Source organism: Cetorhinus maximus, chromosome 14 (assembly GCF_964194155.1).
Source record: "Cetorhinus maximus chromosome 14, sCetMax3.hap1.1, whole genome shotgun sequence".
Taxonomy (NCBI): Eukaryota; Metazoa; Chordata; class Chondrichthyes; order Lamniformes; family Cetorhinidae; genus Cetorhinus; species Cetorhinus maximus.
In genome coordinates this window covers 64,583,148-64,600,003 of record NC_135892.1, presented here as the reverse complement: position 1 = coordinate 64,600,003, position 16,856 = coordinate 64,583,148, and the positions used below count along the sequence as shown (strand labels likewise).

Below are 16,856 nucleotides of genomic sequence, written 5' to 3'. Positions count from 1 at the left end.
TTAATAATGTGAGAGATCTGAATATATAGGAGTTCATTATTGGACTCTGATGGGGGCCCAAATTCCAAACCCTTAAATGCCGGCGACAATTAAAGTAACTACCACAAGATGGAATCTGGGATGCTTCCAAACTGTAAAGTGAACATATATTTACAAGTGCCAATACTATATACAATGGATGCACACCCACGTCATTTGTGTGCCTTCTAAACTTTTTAATCTTTCTTTTTCTATTATTACTTCTAGGTGCAGCTCTGACATCCACATCTGAGGTGGAGGTAGCCTGCTGACTGCTATGCCCGGTTGACTGTGAAGAATTTGGTGAGCATCCTCTCGTGGCCCGAGGCTCAGAGGGCCCTGCCTGCTAGGTGTCTCAAGGTGTACCCTTCCTGGTCTGACCTGCTGGAGGCGATGAGGTCACTGGCAGAGGGAATGGCAGAGCACCCTTGTAGTGTCCTGGGATGAAGCCCCCGGGGTGACTGACTGGCTTTCCTCCTCCCTGTGGGTGCCCAATGACACCTCCCCAACTGCTTGAGGAGAAGAGACACCTGGAGGAGGGTTGAGGTTTCCCATCCTCCTCTCACCTAGCCACTCCTTCACTGCACCCATGGTTAAAGTGACAGAGTGCAGGTCCAAGCGCTTATCCGGCAGCCACTGTGAGTTCTGTTGGACCTGGGTCTCCAAGGCGGCCGCCACTTTTTCCATGGAGGCAGCCAAGCTCTCATATGCTGAAGCCACAACATCATACAGAACTTGAATAGATTCCTCCAGCCTTTGGTCCAGTCTGTGTATGGCCTCTGCCTGAAGTTTCCCTGCCTGTCTCTGCATCTCCAACAGGTCTCTTATGGCTGAGTCCAGAGGCTTATCATCTACATGGGGCTGAGTAGGGGCCTGGTCTCCAGCAGTCCTCTGAGTGTCAGAGACCTCGGCTGTCACTTTCTCCATCAGCTGTGGACCCGTGTCTGTGGTGTGCTCACTAGATTGCGACTTTGAGCCTACTCTAGGAAGCACACACACTGAGGTGAGTCTATCTGCGCTGGTGGAGCGTGCACGTGAATGCTGTGACAGTGCATCTTCTGAGGCATCATCTTCAGAGATGGGGTTGGGGCTGGTCCTGTGACTGGTCTCCCTTGTGGGCTTCCTGCTTTTCTTGCTGGTGCCTGGAACGGAGAAAAGAAAGATTTAGTGGATGCCTGAGCAGGCTGCCTTACTAAGGCAATGTCTCACTCAGTTGTCACATCTGACAACTGCAGACTGGAGGCATTCTTACTGGATTGTTGGGGGAGTCCTATCTCGCCTTCAGTGCAGGCAAGGTCCTACTCCTCTCCAGCTAGCTCAGCGGCCTCCTCCTCAAAAAAGATGAGGATTCTAATGCCGGACAGGCCACCTCTGGTCTGGCCTGCTCCCTCCTGTTGTGCAAGTTCTTGACCTACAGAAAGACAGAAGGATTGAGTGTCATCTCAATGGGTGTATGAGCAGTTTAGGGCATGCATGCCTATGCCAGCTCCTGATTCATCTCCAGTCAGTGATTAATAAGCAAGATGTCCTGCAACAGATAGAACATTGAGAGCTTGAAGTGACTGGCACACATTCAGTGCACATATTCCATCTGCTGCTGAGTCAAGCAACACTAACTCCTGTCTGACATCCCTGTGCACTCACACACTTACACTGCCTGATAGGAAGAGTGGGCCATTTGGATGCCCTTTCGAGAGTCATTTTGCAGTGAGTAGACTATGCCACTTACCCTGGCAGAGTGCAGCAGTTCATTCATTAATTTTCTGCACTGCTGGGCAGATCACCTGTGGGCCCCAGGGGCACTGACTTAACTGCGACCTCCTTCCAGGAAACAGCACCTCCCGTCTTCCCCGGAGGGCCTGGAGGAGAGTCTGCAGGGAGGTTTCACAGAACCGTGGGGCCACACACTATCTTCTCTGTGACATTGTGGTCCCGGCAGAGTCTTGGATGACAGCCAGGCTGATGCTCCTGGCCTGCAGTGATGCTCCTGGCTGACCAGGTGCTCTTTAATGATGGCTCCTGGACCTTCGACCCCATGAAGTAATGGCAGGGATGGTGGCTTCCTGCCTGCCCCCACTGCGAGAATTGGCGAGCTCCTCGCAGATGCATATGTAGCTGAACAGCGCAAGATCCCATATGGTCAACCATTGTGCTTCCTATTGGAAATCACTCTCACTTACACGCCTGTCACCAAACTTAGACACCAGAACATAAGATCCCACCCCTTGATCCAGATTTCATATATATTTAATATTGGAATTTTGACTGCAACATGGGACTTTGAATAATTCAAATCTGCACAACACCATTCATTCAATACCAATCATTTGTTCAGTATTAGGAAAGTCAGTTTTTGACTGGATGAACACCATTCTTGGGATGTAGTTCCTGTCACACCAGAACCTTGGTTATCTACCATAAAGGAGAGGACATCACCCATAGATAAAGGAAATTTGTGAATAATCTTTATTCTTTCTATACTTAGCCTGACACAATGAGTTTTAACTTCCGATCTTCAGGAGTACTTAAATGACCTAATCAAGTTCCCAGTATTTTCAAATTGTACTTGTGTCTTCTCACTGTAAAGATGAGATATTCTAGAAAAAAATCAAAGATTGATCCCTGGCTTAGGCCCAACACAATGATCACCCAGCAGTCTCCTTACTCAAATCTAAATATCATAAGTTAGAGTTAGCAAATTCCAACAACTACTATAAAAACAAAAAAATGCTGGAAATACTCAGCAGGTCAGGCAGCATGTGTGGAGAGAAACAGTTAACACTTCAGGTTGACAACCTTTCATCCGAATTTAAGGAAGATAGAATTGTACGAGTTTTTTAGCCAGTAGAAGGGGGGATGGGGCAGGAAGAAGAAAATGGAAGGGTAGTGATAGGACGGAGGGCCGGGGAGATTAACTAACAAAAGATTTCTTGCTGCAAAAGCCAAATGGTCATGGATATGGTAAAAATAACAAAGATTGTGTCCAGATGAGGTGTAAATGGTTATTTAGCAACCATCTGAATGCAACATGAGTGGATAAAGAAAGAAACAAGCCAGCAAAAAAACACATAGAACAAGATGGAGGCAGAGGTTATGATCTAGTTGAACTCAATATTGAGTCCAAAAGGCTGTAGAGTAGCGAGTTGAAAGATGAGGTGTTGTTCTTTGAGCTGGCGTTGACCTTCACTGGAACATTGTAGCAGGCCATGGACAGAAAGGTCAGACCTTGGAGGCAAGGTGGAGAATTAAAATGACAAGCGACAGGAAGCTCAGGATCATACTTACGGACTGAATGGAAGCAGTCCACAAAATGGCACTTGGTCTGCATTCAGTCTCCCCAGTGTATGGGAGACCACATTGTGAGCAGCAAATACAGGATACTAAATTAAAGGTACATCATGGAAAACACTGCTTCACTTGGATGGAGTGTTCTGGACCTTGGATGGTGAGAAGGGAGGAGGTGAAAGGGCAGGTGTTGCATCCTTGTGCTTGCACGGAAAGGTATTTAGGGAAGGGAGAGGGTGTTAGGGGTGACTGAGGAGTGGACCTGGGTGTCACGGAGGGAATGGTGCCCTCAGAATGCTGAAAGGGTGGGGAGGGTAGAGGAGGAGGCTCCATTAGCACACCCATCCTCAATAATGTAGGTGCGCAGTATGTCAGTACAAAAGACAAGGCTGAATCATTTGCAACCATCTTCAGCAAAAGTGCTAAGTGGATTATCTATCTCAGCCTCCTAGCATTACAGACGCCAGGCTCCTGCCAATTCAATTCACTCCACCTGATATCAAAGAATGGCTGAACATACTGGATGGAGGGAAGGCTAGCGACCCAACAATATCCTGGCTGGAGCACCAAAGGCTAAGCAATTTGTATTGGCAAAAAGATTGGTGTGATGATTTGGTTCCTGTTTGCTACGAGTAATGAGGTGTGAATATGTTTCAAGGGCAGAATATTGCAATCGTTGGGTGGACGAGTGCCCGACACGAACAAACGTAAAATGACACACGATAGCGTCAGTCGAGCATCCCGGCGTCATCGCACACTTGCGCGCTATTTCAGTCGGCAGGCAGGTGTAGGAGTCAGCAGCGCGCCCACCGATAATTAAGCAGCCTATTAAAGCCCTTAAGGAACTAATTGGCTTGAATTTTTTGCTGTCTGTCCAACTGTTCGGTTGGCGGGCGGGCAAAAAGGCCAGGCCTTAGCATTTTTGGTGAAACCTCATCCACGGGCAGGATGAGGTTTCATCCAGTGATTTAAAAAAACCTTTTGCACTCATATTTTACATGTCCCTGCTCATGTGACAAAGCCACATGAGGGGATATGTTTTCATTATTTTAAAATTCTTTATTTATATTGATAAAAATCTTCAGCTCCTCGAGGCAGCTCTGTGCCTCAGGGAGCTTTTACTGTGCGCACCCGCGTGAACATCAGTGTTCATTAATTGGCCAGCCAGCGTGAAATCCATGTCGGGGCCCGATCGTGGGCGGTGGTCGGCACTCCTGGGCCCGCCTGACGAGGGCAAACTTCCGCCCCAATTTTTTTTTCCCCTGATTTCTCTTCTTTGCTATCTCAATTTCAATGTTTTCAGAATTAAAATACAAGGTCCATCATGTAAAACCTCATCAAGACGAAAAGGGGTAAAAAAGAAAACAAAGTAAATCAGGAAGCAGTGATTATCTGACAGTAAAATCTGGTTTTAAAACCTTAAATGTTGCAGTAGGCAGGAAAGACTGAGGGAGGTAAAGAGTTTTGCAGTCGGAGGACAGAATGGGTCAGGGTAGGTAGGTGGGTGATGGCCTGAGATCTCAACACAGTACCAAGACTGAATTGTTCATAGAGTGTATAATGACATCCAGCACTCTTCAGTTATGAGTTTCACACCTTAGGCCATAAATATGAATAAATAATATTAAAAGGGCAATGTAGTGGTGCAATACATTGGTGTTTACTTGCCTCAGTGGAAAGGAATGAAGCACTACTAAGCTACAGAACTTTTGTATTACTTGATAATCAAATTTGGTGATTCTGTGACTGTCATGCATGATTCACTGCACAATACAAATGGCCACAGCAAACTCAACAACTTCCCCACGTTCAATGCATTTTTCTGTAAATCCACATGTGAAGGTGCTGAGAAACTGACTGCACATAATATAATTCGCTTATAACGTTCAAAGATGATCCAGTTATTTATTATCACCATCGATATCCATAGGCTTGAGCAAAATTTTCAATCAACAGGTACAAACCTGACTCTTCGGTAATGAAAAAAATCCCAATCTTTACAACAATTAACAATCCTGCATATATGGGCAATACATATAAAACAAATCTTAAGCTATAGTTAGATAATTGCTGATAAGCCTCGTCACTCCTCCTCTACTTTCTTCCTTACACTCCTGAATATTATTTGACTTTAGTGGGGATGGCGTACATTGTGACAAAACCCAAAAAAACCCAAACCTGTTTGCCTGTCCTCACCCAGAATACTCCTGATTGCAATCTTTCCAACTAGATATTACTAGATTGGAATCAGGAGCAAGAATCTTTGCTGATTTCCCCCTCTCTCATCCAGATGCCCTAACACCAATAATAACACAATAATATTAATATTTTAATAACAGCAACAACTTTTGTACTGAGACTTATACAATAAAACAGGATGTTGACCACTATTGTGATTATCTACTTCAGAGTAAAACATGAATCATTAATTCAGCATTGGCTCAACATCAAGTGGTCATTATTTAGAGTTTTTTTTAAAAAGTGAGGCCATTGCAACAGATTTTACTGCTGCACATGTTTTAAACATTCAAGTTCTAGGAAACACAGGAGCAAATTGTCTCTATCACATTAAAGAAATCCAGAGTACAATATCATTACTATTTTACATTAAAACTGTATAAATAACAATAACATTTGGTAAACTTTAGAGCAAGTCTTACGTTGACGAAGTAACTCAAGTGCATTTGTAGTATGACAGTAATAACTTGTTGCACAAAATGGGTCTTTACAAATTACTTGAATCATACATCTGTAGCCTGCACTTAGGTCATGCTAATTCCATGTTGTACAACCATTGATTAATTCCCTGTAAAATTAGCCATAAATTCAAGGTGCCTGCTCAGTTGCAAGGATGCATCAGAGTTTTGCTAACCTGAGGCTTGGGATCCTGATACATTTGACAATAGATAATAACTTCTTGGTATTTTAACAGGAAGATATCAGAGATTCTCCAGGAAATAGGCTATTTTCTTCGAGGTTAACAATATAAATTTACTTTAGGAAAGTCTATGCACTGTCAGTTAATAGCATAAGTTCCTGCAAGCGATTGGTGGGACTCTTGAGAATCGAGGTTATGAGCTCCACATGGTTGCCGATGAGTGGCTACCAGAAGCTCTGTATATACCGTGCCTTGGCCAAAGTGCGGCATAGAGGCCAAAGCACCATTTCTCACATTGGAATTCTGAATCGAGGATGTTGTTTCTGTCCTGTAAAGCTGTGCTTTCATTTCACAGTAACCAAACCTACTTAAAAGAATGTAGAAATCTCGGCGAAAAGTCTTTGTGAAAAATGCATACAGGAAAGGGTTGGCACAAGAATTGATTGGGTAAAACAAAACCAGAAGTATTTTGGAACTGGACACTGTGATAAAAGGGACCTTTAGAGCTGCTGAAATAGCAAAGAAAGATATTGGTGACATGCAAACGAAATCTGTGAAGATTAGCACAGCCATGCGTTTGGCAATTTTTGTATCACCATTTGTAGAGATAAAGTTGGGGTTTCTAACTGTTAGGTAGATTTTAATATAGCAGAAACAAATGATCAAAAATGCAATAACGTTCAGTAGCAAAATGAAAATAATGTAAGCCTGAGAAACTGGGGAGTTTATGTCCATAGGGAGGCAGATGCTAACCTTCTTGTAGTTACTGATCCCGACAAGAGGCAGTACTGCAACAATGAAAGAAAATGCCCAACCACCACACATAATCACAATGGCATGCCTCAGATGGAGTTTTCTGTCCAGCTGCATGGCATAAGTAATTGTGTGCCACCTTTCCAAGGTGATAGCAGTAAGTGTGTACACTGAGAGCTCACTGGCAAAAACAGTGAAGAACCCAGCGGACGCACAACCAGCACCAGTCTGCCAGTCTATGGCATAGTTATAATACTGGCCTTTGGTTCGGATGTCTACAGAAGCAATAAGCAACAAATAAAGGCCCATGCAAAAGTCAGAAAAAGCAAGATTGCACATAAGAAATCGTGGAACGGTGAGTTTATATCGACTGGTTAATAAGACTATGAGAACAACAGTATTCCCTATAATAGCAAGAATATTCATTAGCCATATTATGACTCTTAAAATATCTTTTCCCACAATATCTTCACATGGGTTGAAGTCATCCGCTTTTGGATTACAAATCACATCTGCTACATTTGAGCAGAGACCATAGTCAAAAAATGGTTCATCTTCATTTAATTCAAACGATGCCTCATTTTCAAGGAATGCATATTGCTGAGGTACAGAAGAGATCATCTGCAAAGATCTTTTTAAATGCGTGGAACCGAGCTCAGATTCAGCCTCGGAGCTTGTGTTGCTGAAATCATAATTCTTGCTAAAGAACTTGTTACATATGGGAACCCATTGTAACCTGGAAGAAAGAAAAGTTACAACTTTTAGAACAATCCTATTGAGAATTGAGCAACCTGGAATCAATAACATTTAGGGTACATAAAGGGTAAGGAACATCTAGGGCAGAGTGTCTTTGGCTTAAAGTATAAAATCAATGAGTATGTGGAAAAAAAGTCAGAAATCCATTTCACAATTAATAAGATACCATTGTTTTTCTTTCTTCACAAAGCTACTCTAGAGAGGCCCCGGACATAGCAGAACATCTGAGTCCTGGAGCACTCCACTCATTTCAATGAAAGTTGCAACATCAGATTGGCCTGGGAACCAATCTGGTGCCCACCCTACTGAATAGGCACTACTGCACATTCAGCTGGTGAACAGCTCTTCTGGAGTTGGACTGCTCCAAATCAGTTTCATGTATTCCTTTCTTTGTCAAAACTACTTTAAACTAAAGTATTGCCTTATCCATATCTTCCTCTTTTAATGCTTTAAAAAAAATTATGGGACGTGGGTGTCACTGGCAAGGACAGCATTTGTTGCCTATCTCTAACTGCCCTTTCAACTGACTGGCTTGCTAGGCCATCGCAGAGGTTAATTAAGAGTCAACCACATTGCTGTGGGTCTGGAGTTACATGTATGTCAGACTGGGTAAGGATGGCAGATTTATTTCCCTAAAAGGCATTAGTGAACCAGATGGGTTTCTAAACAACAATCAGTGGTAGTTTCATAGTCACCACTTCTGAAACTAGCTTTATATTCCACCAACTGCCCTGCTGAAATTTGAACATATGTCCCCAGAGCATTAGCCTGGGACTCTGCATTATTAGTCCAGCGATATTATCACTACACTACCGTCTCCCCCTTAACATTACTATCGGCCATGAACATGTGTGTTTTTTTAACCAGTGCCAACATTCAGATGTTTTGGAGGAATGGAGTAGCAGGAAATCAAGATTCCTCGCCCTGTCTCAATTTTCTGGGTGGTGGCTCATTACATATGATCAAGTGTAAACTCTTGATGGGTTGAACACCATTTAGGATGGTGCCACTAATCTAGAGCAGAGAATCCTTTCAGACAGTGGGAAGCAGTGGGAAGTGGAGTGGAATGAAGCGAAATCTGCTGAGGGCCCAGATCCCACCCCTTACTATTATTAACATGTGCCAGGCAGGGAAAGAGGAGTCTGCAGCAGTCCTGACAGGGAAGGGGGCAGAGTAGGGAAATCCTGGTCAAGGCAGAATCCTCTCATATAACTTGGAGTTCTTCCTTCCTTAACGGCAAGAATTATTCGTCACTTAGACTAGTGAACAAAGATGGATATTCAATTGTACTAATTGGTAAAGATTGCACTAAAATGATCCTTTATCTTAAATTAATAGAGGAGAATTCAGTAAATTTTGCAGAAAAGCAGAACTATGTCGTCTGTCCAGATGGCAGCTTAATTTTTTCAAGAAAAAGTTTGGAATTATAATCATTCACTTCAATATACACTGCGGATGTGGCACCTCTCCCAGAGCAACAGTTCTGAATTAAACAAAGGCTCTGGAATTAAACTGGGGGCAACGGGCTAACTGAATTTTAAATTAATTTCTCACAGAAAGTTTGGTAAAACATGGCATCGGATGGTAGAAGTTATGAGCAGTGAAGTTCACACATGAATGCTTAATGTGCACAGGCTAGGTTCCTGCATTGTTATGTATATGCAGATGCTAACCCATTTTAAAGAGGTTAATGCTCAAGAGAATGTCATATACGCGTGTTCTGCTCATAAGAATTCCCATCCTCGTATTTCTTTGAAGGTGTGTTTTGATGTTAGCTTTGCCATGATGCAGATATATTGAGTTAAGCTCAGGCAGACCCCCACAAAAAAGGAGCAACAACTCAAAGCCATCTGCATTACATAGAATTATGTAAGCACAGAAACTGGTCATACTGATCCAAGCTAGTGTTTATGTTCCTCATGAGCCTCCTTATGTCTTTCTTCATTCTGCTCTTTCAGCATATCCTTTTATTTCTTTCTCCCTCAAGTGCTTATCTAGTTTCCCCTACACCTATCCTATTAAACCCTTCTATAATCTTAAAGACCCGATCTGGTCACCATTCACACTTCTCCTTTCTAGAAAAAAGATCCTCACTTGTTCAATCTACCCTAATAGGTATAATCTCTCAGTTCTGATATCATCTTTGCAAACTCTTTCTTCACCCTCTCCAGTGCCTCTTTATCCTTTCACAATATGCAACCAGAACTGTACTCTATGGGGAGCATTTGTCCCTCGTCAGGCGGGGGTGGGCAGGGTTGATTGGGGCCGGACAGTGATTTCCCACTGGTGGATCAATTAAGGCCTGCTCAGAGTGAAACGCGAGCGGCAGCACTAAGCGCTGCCAGTCTGGGGAGAGGTGGAGGGAGGAGGGTGAGTGCGAACTTTGCACATGTACACGGGTGCACGCTTGAAAAACTCCGAGGCGCAGAGCTTCCTCGGGGAGATGGATATTTTTCAAAATAGAAAATAAAGTTTTCTAAGATGTTATGAAACATGTCCCCTCATGTGACTCTGTCATGTGACTCTGTCACATGAGCAGGGCATGTTATTAATTAAGATTTAAAATTTTAATTTTACTTTTATTTGTCGTTGGAAAGCTCATCTCACCCATTGATGAGGTTTCCAAAAAAATGAAAAGGCTGCTTGGCCTTTTTGCCTAAGATTGGACGGGCAGTGAAAAATTTCTTTTAATTAGCCTTTTACTGGCCTTAATAGGCTTTTAATTCTTGCCGGGTGCGCTGCTGACTCCGGCACACGCCCGTCAACTGAAATATCGCGTTCAATGAATTAATAAATCTGGAATAAAAATCTAAACTCAATAATAATAAACACCATCTGGTTCACTTATCTCCTTCAATGGAGGAAATCCTGACTTGGTCTGGCCTACATGTGACTGCAGGCCTACTGCAATGTGGTTGACTCTCAACTTCCCTCTGAAATACACTAGCAAGCCATTCAATTGTAACAAAATACTACAGAAAAGTTAAATAAGACTAAAACCAGACCAGCCACTTGGCACTGACCTAGGCACTAGAAAAGGCAAAGGCACACCGTGTTCAAGCGACCCTGAAAAGTCCTCCTAACTAACATCTGGAGACTTGTACAAAAATTGGGAGATTGCCCCATAGACTAATCCAGCAATAGGCTGACATAGGCCCAGGTTTTTACCCCTGGGTTGGGTTTGCTGAGTTGGGAGATTTCTTGGCTCAGCGAACCCAACCTTTAAAAATATCCGCACGCGGGTTGGATTTTTGGTCTGGGCGGGCGACACTGGATCAAATGTGCAAGCTTCTGGGTGCAGAAGTGGGCTTGGCACAAGGCTAGCCTCCATGCCATAGCGCTGTGTTTAAATAAAGAAAAAATAATAATAAAACAAAAAAAACATTCTACCACCTTTGCTCCTCACCCCCCCACACACAATCCCTATGCCCCATCCAGGTCAACTTATGCCAACCCATGTCCCGCCACCCACCTCCACGTGGCCCCATACCCCCATGTCAACTTGATGCCCTTCTACTCACCACATTGCCCTATACCCCTATGCCAATTTAGTGCCAACTTATGCCAAGCCATCCTCCCACACACCACCCTTTGCCCTTATGCCCTCCATGCCAACTGACCCAGTATCCTTGGACAGTTCCTTGACAGCTTTGACACTTTCTGGATAGCTTTGACAGGTTTGACAGCTGGATAACTCCATGTCCCGGCCAGGAGACAGAAAGGAAGATATATACATATATATATATATATATATATATATATATGTATCTACGTCAACCTGGTTACTTTGTACAATTATTATTTTTATTTTTAAAATGGACAAGACTTTACCCTGACTAGCCATGACTCATACCAGAGGAATTTCTAACCTTCAGAAACCAACAGGGACCTTGTTATCTTTAAAGAGGCATTAATGCCCTTTGTGACTGCTGACAATAAAGTTCCAAAGGAATGCAACAACTACCTTTGCATTTCTAAGGCAGAACTCCAGCCAATGGAAATGGTACATTGGAAAAGGACAATGGAAATGATACATCTCCTCTATTAAACACCTCGAGATTCCAGATCTAAGAAAATATATTTTTTGTCCTACACCCAGGAGAAGAAGCATGTCACATTGCCTCTCCAAGCTGCTAGAACCTTTAATATTGCCACGTGGCACTGACTGAACACAGGCAGTCTACTATTTTACGACCTAACAGGTGGCAGGAGAAAGAGCTCTGTCCAGGTGGAGTGCCTGACCCTCATTTACACTGTGAACTATTGGAACATTGGAACTTTTGTATCTGTGCCTTCAAGACTAACTAATCCCTACGTGCCTTCTCCCATCATGGAAGTCCTTGCTTTCAGAAAGTGGGTTCACTCTGCAATAGTTTCAGCCTGCTAACCTCTGAAGGGATATGCCACTGGACGTTTGATTCTGGACTCCAGACTCGCCTGAAACCATAACTCTTATTTTTATCATGGTCTTGCCCTGTACCCCTTTCTTTCCCTTATCCCTCTTTTATTGTATGAGTGCAAAAAGGGGCGAGCATTGTGAAACCCCTTTCCCACATTGTGTGTGTGTGTAAAATAAACCAATCCTCTTATTTTACCTTAACTCGAGTTTTCTGTGGGGTTATTAATAGAGGAGCGGATCACTCCAAAATGAAGGGCTGGGGAAAACATGCCACCACTTATAAAGGAGGGAAATCAGAAATCAAAAACACCTTTCTGTTTACAGGCGGGTAGAGGGAGAAGAAATCAGGGCTGTTTAACTTAATCCCCCTCTGGTCTGTAATACTCCATAATATTTCCTTGACAACTGGACATTTCTTTGACAGCTGAACAGCTGTTTAACAGTTTCTGGACAGCTGGACAGCTCTTTGACAGCTTGACAGGTCCAATGATTTTGTGCAGAAAAATTGCATAATCATGTTCCCTTTTAACAATCCAAAGGGGTACCTCACCTCTCACAAAGAGTGTCTCACTTCTCCCGAAGGTGTCCTGGGACCCTACCAAAGGATTACCTTACGTCTCCAAAGGGGTATCCTGGTTATCCAAATACATGCACCAAGTTCAGACCTGCCCTTGGCTGTTCTATTCTGCATACTCCAGATTCTACACTCCTGTTCTTCGAAAATCCCACTTCAGTGGAGGCAGCTGGTGATTTAAATGGCCAGTTGCCTCCGCGAATTGCTCATGCACGGACCCCGGCCCGATTCTAGTTCCACCCCAGCAAAGACGGGTCCAGAGGAAGGACTTAGAATTTTCAGTCATTTCCAAGATTTTCGCCACGACGGAGAGGCTCTTTGTCATGGCCAGAATTTGGGCCGTAGTCATATTCACTGAATCATATCTTAAAGTCAATGTCCCAAGCTCCTCCATCACCATTTCAGGTGTGTCCTGTGCCACCAGAAACACAGACCCACCAGAGGTGTAGCACAGTGGTGTACAGCCAGAAGTGAGTTGCCTTTGGGAGTCTCAGCACTGACTCTGTACCCCATGAAGACTCATGACATCAGGTCAAATATGGGTAAGGAAATCTCTTTCCGATTACTACCTATTGCCCTCCCTCAGCTGATGAATCAGTGCTTCTCCATGTTGAACACCACTTGAATAAAACATTGAGGGTAGCAAGGGCACAGCATGGGGAAGGATTGGGGAACTATAATGTCCCTTACCAAGAGTGGCTCGGTAGCACCACTAGTGACAGAGCTGGCTGAGTCCTGAAGGGCATAGGTGCTAGATTGGGCCTGCGCCAGGTGGTGAGAGAACCAGCAAGAGGAAAATTCCTGCCTGACTTCATGCTCACCAATCTATCTGTCGCAGATGCATCTGTGCATAACAGTATTGGCAGGAGTGATCACTTCACAGCCCGCAAAGATCCAAAAGAGGGCGCTGGTGAGAAGTGACTGAAGCATTCTGGGAGAAGTCGTCGCAGTCACCACGACTCAGGAGGGAATCGAGGAGGACCCACTGTCAAAGAACGGAATTGATTGAAACTTACAGAATACTGAAAGGCCTGGATAGAGTGGACGTGGGGAAGATGTTTCCCCATTAGTAGCAGAGACTAGGACCCGAGGGCACAGCCTCAGAGTAAAGGGAAGACCTTCTAGAACAGAAATGAGGAGAAACTTCTTTAGCCAGAGAGTGGTGAATCTATGGAATTCATTGCCACAGAAGGCTGTGGAGGCCAGGTCCTTGAGTGTATTTAAGACCGAGATAGATAGGTTCTTGATTGGTAAGGGGATCAAAGGTTACGGGGAGAAGGTGGGAGAACGGGGTTGAGAAACTTATCAGCCATGATTGAATGGCGGAGCAGACTTGATGGGCCGAATGGCCTAATTTCTGCTCCTATGTCTTATGGTCTAAGATGAAATCCAGTCTTCACACTGTGAACATTCTCTATCATGTTGCGCGGCATTGTAAATCATGCCAAATGGGATGGATTCAGAACAGATACCACAGCTCAAAACTGGGCATCCCTGGGGTGCTTTAGGCCATCAGCAGCAGCAGAATTATATTTAATCACCATCTATAACCTCTGGCCTGGCACATCCCTCACTCTGCCATTACCATCAAGCCAGGGGGCCAACCTAGATTCAATGAGGGCAATGCCAGGAGCAGCAGCAGACATACCTAAAGAAAAGGTACCAAGCTAGTGAAACTACAACACAGGACTACATGCATGATAAATAATGGAAGCAGCGTGCTATAGACAGAAATAAATGATCCCAAAACTTGTGGATCGGATCAAAGGTCTTCAATCCTGCCACATCCAATCATGAACAATGGTGAACAAATAAACACCTAACCATCCGCATTCTCAATGATGGGGCAGCGCAGTATGTCAATGCAAAAGACAAGGCTGAATTATTTGCAATAATTTCCAGCCAGAAGTGCCGAGTGGATGATCCATCTCGGCCGCCTCCTGAGGCCCCCAGCTTCACAGATGCCAGTCTTCAGCCAATACAATTCACTCCATGGAATATCAGGAAACAGCTGAGGGCAGTGGATATAGCAAAGGCTATGGGACCTGACAACATCCTGGCTATAGTAATGAAGACTTGTGCTCCCGAAATAGCTGTGCCCCTAGCCAAGCTGTTCCAGTGTAGCTACAACACTGGCATCTACCCGAACATGTGGAAAATTGTCCAGTTATATCCTGTCCACAAAAATCAGGACAAATACAATCTGACCACTTAACGCCCCATCAATCTACCCTCAATCATCAGAAAACTGATGGAAGGCGTTGTTGACAGTGCTGTCAAGTGACCCTTATTCAACAATAAGCTGCTCACCAATACTCAACTTAGATTCCAGATCCTATTACAGTCTTGTTACAAACATAGACAAAAGAGCTGAATTCATGAGGTAAGGTGAGATTGACCGCCCTTGAGATCCTGGCAGCATTTGACTGAGCATAGCAATCAAGGAGCCCTAGCAAAACTGAAGTCAGTGGGAATCAAGGGAGAACTCTTCACTGGTTGCAGACATACCTAGCATAAAGGAAGACGGTTGTGTTTGTTGGAGGTCAATCATCTCAGTCCTGGAACAATGTTGCAGGAGTTCCTTAGGACCTTGTCCTATGCCCAACCATCTTCAGCTGCTTCATCAAGGGCCTGCCCATCACTCAATGCCGGACCATCAATATCCTGGGGTTTACCATTGACCAGAAACTGAACTGGACTAGCCATATAAATCCTGTGGCTACAAGAGCAGGTCAGAGGCTGGGAATTCATGATAACTCATCTGTTGACTCCCCAAAGCCTGTCCACAATCTACAAGACACAAGTCAGGATTGTGATGGAATACTTTCCACTTGCCTGAATGACTGCAACTCCAACGACACTCAAGAAAGTGAACACCATCCAGGACAAAGTATCTGCTTCATCGGCACCCCATTCACTTCCTCCACCACTGGCACACCATGGCAGGAGTGTGCACCATCTACAAAATGTACAACACAAACTCACCGAGAACACAAATTAAGAGCAGGAGTAGGCCGTTTGGCCCCTCTAGCCTTCTCCATCATTGAATAAGATCATGGCTGATCTGATTGTGATCTCAACTCTACTTCCCTGTCTGACCCCATAACTCTTGACTCGCTTGTCGATCAAAAATCTATCTAACTCAGTCTTGAATATATTCAATGACTCAGATTCCACTGCTCTCTGGGGAAGAAAATTGCAGAGATGAATGACAATCTGAGAGAAAAAAAAATCTCCTTATCCCAGTCTTAAATTTTTAAACTGGTTATAGACTCCCCCACAAGAGGAAACAGCTTCTCAGCATCCACCCTTGCGAAGTCCCCTCAGGACATTATACGTTTCAATAAGTTCACCTCTCATTCTTCCAAACTCCAATTGTATAGGCCCAACCTGCTCAGCCTTTCCTCATAAGCCACCCACTTCATCTCAGGAATCAGTCGAGTGAACCTTCTCTGAACAGCTTATAATGCAATTATATCCTCTCTTAAGTAAGGAGACCAAAACTGTACACAGTACTCTAGGTGTGGTCTCACAAATGCCTTGTACAACTGTAGCAAGACTTCCCTATTTTTATATTTCTATTCCCTTTGCAATGAACACCAACATTCCATTTGCCTTCCTAATCACTTGCTGCACCTGTATAGCAACTGTACAATCTGTACCATAGAATTCTACAATCTCTCTCCACTTAAATAATATACTACTTTTCTATTCTTCCTGTCAAAGTGGACAAGTACACATTTTCCCACATTATACTCCAACTGCCAAATTTTTGCCCACTCACTTAACCTATCTAAATTCCTCTGTAGATTTCTTCAGGAAGGCTCCTTCAATGGCACGTTCCAAACCAGCGACCTCTACCACCTAGAAGAACAAGGGTAGCAGATGAATGGGAACATCACCGCCTGCAAGTTCCCCTTCAGGTCATAGATCATTCTGACTTCGAACTATATTGCCATTTTTTCACTAGCTAGATCAAAATCCTGGAACTTTCATCTCTAACAGTTCTGTGGGTGTACCTGCACCACACAGATTGCAGCGATTCAAGAAGGCAGCTCACCACCTTCTCAAGTGCAAGTAGGGATGGGCAATAAATGCTGGCCTTGCCAGCGACGTTCACATCCCATGAATGAATAAAAAATCATGCTTAAAAATAGTTCTATTGTATGTCCTAGAAAATAACCTGTCATCAT

The 16,856-nt window shown here is 43.9% G+C and overlaps 1 protein-coding gene across 6 annotated transcripts in view; it reads right to left on the bottom strand.

The window, feature by feature from the left end:
• Positions 1-5,188: 5,188 nt before the first annotated feature.
• The window catches only part of LOC144689692 (follicle-stimulating hormone receptor-like), a 203,983-nt gene continuing 192,315 nt past the window's right edge, over positions 5,189-16,856 (bottom strand). For all 6 annotated transcript variants that reach the window (XM_078556999.1, XM_078557004.1, XM_078557000.1 and 3 more), the window contains one exon: positions 5,189-7,670. In XM_078556999.1, coding sequence (XP_078413125.1) covers positions 6,320-7,670 — 1,351 coding nt within the window. In that variant the 3' untranslated portion in view covers positions 5,189-6,319. The remainder of the gene's footprint in view (positions 7,671-16,856) is intronic.